This window comes from Mastomys coucha, unplaced genomic scaffold, assembly GCF_008632895.1.
Source record: "Mastomys coucha isolate ucsf_1 unplaced genomic scaffold, UCSF_Mcou_1 pScaffold21, whole genome shotgun sequence".
NCBI classification, from domain to species: Eukaryota; Metazoa; Chordata; class Mammalia; order Rodentia; family Muridae; genus Mastomys; species Mastomys coucha.
In genome coordinates, this window is record NW_022196904.1 from 56,922,520 (window position 1) to 56,928,069 (window position 5,550).

The window sequence follows — 5,550 nt, forward strand, 5'->3', positions numbered from 1 at the left end:
AAATATCCAGAGAAATAGAACTCTCTCCAGTACAGAGGTTTATTGTGGATCCTTTTAGTCCAGTTTTTGCCTATCCTCGTCTCTGTTAGTGCAACCTTAGAATCAGAGATTACCGGGTTTGTCAGGTAAGAGAGCACATGGATGCTTATGGAATTATTCTCAAATGCTTTCCCTGCCTCTCTTCACCAACTTGTCGGATGTCTATAGACCAGTTACGATATTTGTCCTCTGAAAAGAATTACTTCATGGCATTAGGTTAAACCCAGCCTCATCCCTTTCTGTGTAGGTAGTTTGAGCAAGTGTTGCTTCTGTCACCCTTTCAGTTGCCCGTTGGGATGAGCACAGTTCAAGGAAAGTAACAGATATCACGGATCACCCACATGCCAAGCTGTTACCTTTAAGCCCAGTGCAAACACTCCCCTTCCAGGCTGTGGGGGAGGTGGATTGTAGGCCTTCCCAGAATGCATCACTGCACAGCCTGCCTCGCAGCTTTGAAGTCGCTTCTTCTCAAGGCACTGGGAGAGAGATGCGAAGGACGAAGGGGTAAGTGTATATGAGGTGTCCCGGCAGGAGCCACCCACAGGTCATCTCATTCATTTGTGTGCAACTCAGACCCACACAGGACTGGTACTTCCCAGGTCCCATACCTGGGCAGGCCAAGGCTGGGACCTTTTCCCTAGACTCTCATAAGCCCTTGGAGCCCATCCTGGCCATGCAGGTTTCTGGCCCTGCGTAAGCCAAGATGGGGGTCCTGTCTCATAAAGACCCACTTGACCTCGAGCCCAAGATAGCTGTGTAGATTCCTGACCCCACATAGGCCAAAATTGTATCCTTATATCCTTAGAGAACCAGGGATTTGGCTCACACACACCACACAGGGCCTTGTTTCCTAACAAGCCTAGGTCCTGTGTCCATGCTGGCCCGGAAGGGCCCGTGTTCCCCACTCAGGTAAAAGCTATACCCTTGGCCCCTCACAAGCTCAATTGAACCCTGCAACATCCCCCCCCCCCGACCCCATACCCCCGACTAAAAATCCTTGCAGCTGCACGGGTGGAACTAGGGTCCAAGTTCCAGGTCCCAAGTATGAGTGGGGAGAGGCTAGTCTCTCCTCTCTGTAGCCACCATACTGTCAGCCTAACAAGAGTCTGTTAGAGACATCTTGAGCTACAGTGCCTGGGGGTTTGCATCTTTGCCTGAACCTGCCTTGACCTTTGTGATGTGAAACACTGTGGACTTGTCTGTCTGCACCTACATCAGTAGATCTAACCCAGCTTTCTCCCGAGTACAAAGAGAATTTAGCCGGAAGCCTTGGTGACTGACTGGTGGTGGAGTAGATCTATACTTGCCTTTACATGTGGTCAATGTCATTGTGCTTCTAGGGAGCTCTGGTTTTTTCAGTTCATTATCCCCTCTGTGCCACAACTCCACACACACCCCAGAGGCTCCTTCCATTTAAAATGTATGAAGACCTACTATGTTCCCGGAACATACCACAGTTCCAGGTGCCGGTACCTTTGAGGTACATGAGACATCGACATTTTGGCTATAGTCCCAGTGCAGAGGCCTAAATCATTCTGATACTTGCTGTTTACCCAATGCATTCTTCTGTCTCATCAGAAAATGGCTTGAGGATGGGAGGTGTGTCTCAGTGGTTATCACTAGATATAATCCCTGGGATCTCATCCTCTCTGCTCCCCAAAGTGAAAACAACAACAACAAAAAAAAGCAAAATGTTTTAAACTCATGTGGGATCAGTGCAGAAAAGTTTAGGTGGCTTATAGAATTGTAGAAATGGTAAATTAAGCTGCTGTAATCATCTCTCATGAACAATGGGAAGGAAATCAGCCTAGTATGTTTAAATCTTTTTTTTTTTAAATTAAGGTATCTAGAATTACCATTTGTTTAGACTAGGATAAATATATTACATGTGCAGAAAGTGCCTTTACAGTAGTAATAATCTACCTTGTTGACATGACTGGTACTGAGGTAGAGTTAAGTGGCCTGTCCCAACTAACCCTATGCTTTACACTGGCTCACTGCAGTGTTGGCATGCATGTGTTTGGTTATCTGACCCATTGCCATCAGTAGGGAACATGTCTGACATGTAAGGAGTGGCAGAGCTTCTTGAATGTGTGAGTCACTGTGCTGGCTGGCAGCTCCGGAAGCTGTGAGCCAGCTTTGTTACTAAGGCATGAGTAACCTAGACACTGCCTCTGTTGTCGTGTGTGGACCACACAGCTCTCTTTGCTCTGCTTCAATCCCACTTACTCTCTCTAGCTATTACTTTCTCAGGAAGCTTTGATGCTAAAGGGATTTCATTAGTGACAGTCTCAGGTCTTTTGCTTGTTTTGTTTCATTTGATGCAAAGAATTGAACTCTGGGGCTCTGCACACACTAGGTCACTAAGTAACCCACTAAGGTTTTCCTGCCTCTGCCTTCTGAGTATCTGACTTATTTCAGTATTGATGAAAAATGGCTCTAATCTTAACTAAAAGTTACAGTACTTAAAGTTCATTGCTATAATTATTTTCATATATTCTTATTGGTTAATAGACTGGTTGATCAATTTTGGTTTTAGGGATTTTAAATAGCTAAAATGTTGTACCATATTTATAGAAGAAACTTCCCAGTGCCATTTGTTTTTCCTACCTAATGGCTAGTATCCTATGTTGTGTATGGTTCTTACAGACAATTTAACATGGCAAGCAAGCTGTTCTTACATTTTCCATACTTACTAGTGTCATCACTGCTGTGACAGGAGTGAAGTAAGTATATAAATCAGTGAACAATACTTGATAACATTCACTTTTCATAAACTTGGTTTCGCATCAGGTTTCCTCTAGGAAGGGCTATTATTTGGCAAGATTGTTTCCTGGGAGTCACCCATCTAAAACAAGAGAAGTGAATATACAGCATGCTACCTGAGAACACTTTCCCTCTCTGCTCTAAGGGAACAGCTGAGACAGCAGCAAGGCCACACTCTCAAGAAACAGGTTTTCCTTACCTAAGGTCTCTCTGAAGGACAATAAGAAGCTCTTCATAACCGGCCTGTTATTGTAGAGTTCTGTTCATATACCTGAGCCCCTTCCAAAAAGTTGGGCCCACAGCCTTACTGTGTTTGGCCTGTTGATAGACTCAAGCTAAGATAATTCCCTTTAAGAAACTCAACAGGCATAGCCAAAACTGCAGCTCAAAGTGGGCAGAAAGCAAAACCTTTATCTGGTTATGCCCTGGGATTTACCTACTTTCATACACATAGGAAACATTCAATTAAAAGATCTCAAAAGCATGAAAACATACTGGGAAAAAAGGAAGAATATAAAGCTTCAAACAGAGAATGAAAGTATGGGTTACCATGAGATAAAATAACAGATGTCGTTGTCATAGGTAAGCTTGGTTTTGTATTCTCGATGAATCCTGAGTGTGTCTGATAAGTCCTGTAATATTTCTTGGGAGAGATCTGAGCTCCATATTGACAACAACCTAGTAGATACAGGGCACATACCTACATACATATGTATTTATGTTTGGTTGGTGTATGTATGTATGTTATACACATACACATGCCCTCTGATCAAGTTGTGTTAGAGCAGTAGTTCATGCTGTAGTACTCAAGAATGATGTCACATCCAAAAATGTGGCTACTGGTGACACATAGACAAGGAAGAGAATGGTGACTCAAGAGAGAACATCTGAGAAGAAATGGTAGGGGCTTGGAGAAGGAATCATCTACCAGGAGATGATTCCAGGTCACAGGGAGTGTTCTCCCTGAATCGACTAAAGGGGAGATGAGTTAATGGTATCTCATAGAGAATAAGGTAGGAATCACACTGAGTGATAAGAAATAAGCAATCATAGAAGTTTAGAGGTAATGCAACTGGCAAGGAGAGCCAATAATATTGGGGTTGGGATATAGTTTAATTGATAGAGCACTTGCCAAAATAGGCACTGAGTTCTAGCCCTAGCACTAGATAGATAGATAGATAGATAGATAGATAGATAGATAGATAGACAGAGCAAGAGAGAGAGAGAGAGACAGAGAGAGAGACAGAGAGACAGAGAGACAGAGACAGAGAGACAGAGAGACAGAGACAGGGAGACAGAGAGACAGAGAGACAGAGAGACAGAGAGAGAGACAGAGTTGCTCAACTTCTACAGCAAGGAAGCAATTGACTGGGAGCTGTTTTTTTGCTTGGTTTTTGTTTTTGCAAAAGGGCAGCTTTATAAGGGAAAAGTCTTTGTATGTTTGAATCCATTCACCTTGGGATGTTGGGTCACCATAAATTCTTTAAAAGCTCCAACGCATCTCACGAGGGCAAAAGTTTGAATTAGATCTGTCCCTGAGAGTCTGGAGATTATCAACGAGTGACATATTTCACTAAAGGCCACAGTCCTCAAGCTCTCTAGGAGCCTCTGGTGTAACCTCAGACTCTGTCAGTAAGAAGTCAAGAGACGTGGGTACCATGTTCTTGGGAACAGGTCCTGGATGACTCATACCCTCATACCATGACACTTGACCATTTGTGGGGGGTCTTATTGTTGTTGTTAATATTTTATTTTATTAGATATTTTCTTTATTTACATTTCAAATATTATCCCCTTTCCTGGTTTCCCCACAGAAAACCACCTATCCCCTCCTCCCTCCCCCTGCTCATCAACCCACCCACTCCCTCTTCCTGGCCCTCTACACTGGGACATAGAGCCTTCACAAAACCAAAGGCCTCTTCTCCCATTGATGACCGACTAGGCCATCCTCTGCTACATATGCAGCTGAGTCCTACCATGAGTCCTACCATGTGTACTCTTTGGTTGGTGTTTTAGTCCTTGGGAGCTCTGAGGGTACTAGTTAGTTCATATTGTTGTTCCTTCTATGGGGCTGCAAAGCCTTCAGCTCCTTGGGTTCTTTCTTTAGCTCCTCCATAGGAGACCTTGTGCTCAGTTCAATGGATGGCTGTGAGCCTCTACTTCTGTATATGGTAGAGTCTCTCATGAGACTTCTGTCAGCAAACACTTGTTGGCATCCACAATAGTGTCTGGGTTTGATGACTGTATATGGGATGGATCCCTAGGTGGGACAGTCATTGGATGGCCTTCCCTTCAGTCTCTGCTCCACACTTTGTCTCTGTAACTCCTTCCATGGGTCTTTTGTTCTCGCTTCTAAGAAGGACCAAAATATCCACACTTTGGTCTTCCTTCTTTTTAAGCTTCATGTGGATTGTTAATTGTATCTTGGATATTCCAAGCTTCTGGGCTAATATCCACTTACCAGTAAGTACATACCAAGTGTGTTCTTTTGTAATTGGGTTACCTCACTCAGGATGATATTTTTTAGTTTAATCCATTTGCCTAAGAATTTCATGAATTCATTGTTTTTAATAGCTGAGTAGTACTCCATTGTGTAGATGTATCACATTTTCTGTATCCATTCCTCTGTTGAGGAACATCCGGGTTCTTTCCAGCTTCTGGCTATTATAAATAGCCAGAACATAGTGGAGCATGTGACCTTATTACATGTTGGAGCATCTTCTGGGTATATGCCCAGGAGTGGTA

At 43.5% G+C, this 5,550-nt stretch overlaps 1 protein-coding gene across 1 annotated transcript in view; it reads left to right on the forward strand.

The window, feature by feature from the left end:
• Positions 1-419: 419 nt before the first annotated feature.
• Positions 420-5,550, forward strand: part of Cers3 (ceramide synthase 3) — a 93,553-nt gene continuing 88,422 nt past the window's right edge. The window contains exon 1 of the mRNA XM_031386935.1: positions 420-543. Within this exon, the coding sequence (XP_031242795.1) occupies positions 527-543 (17 nt within the window). The 5' untranslated portion in view covers positions 420-526. The remainder of the gene's footprint in view (positions 544-5,550) is intronic.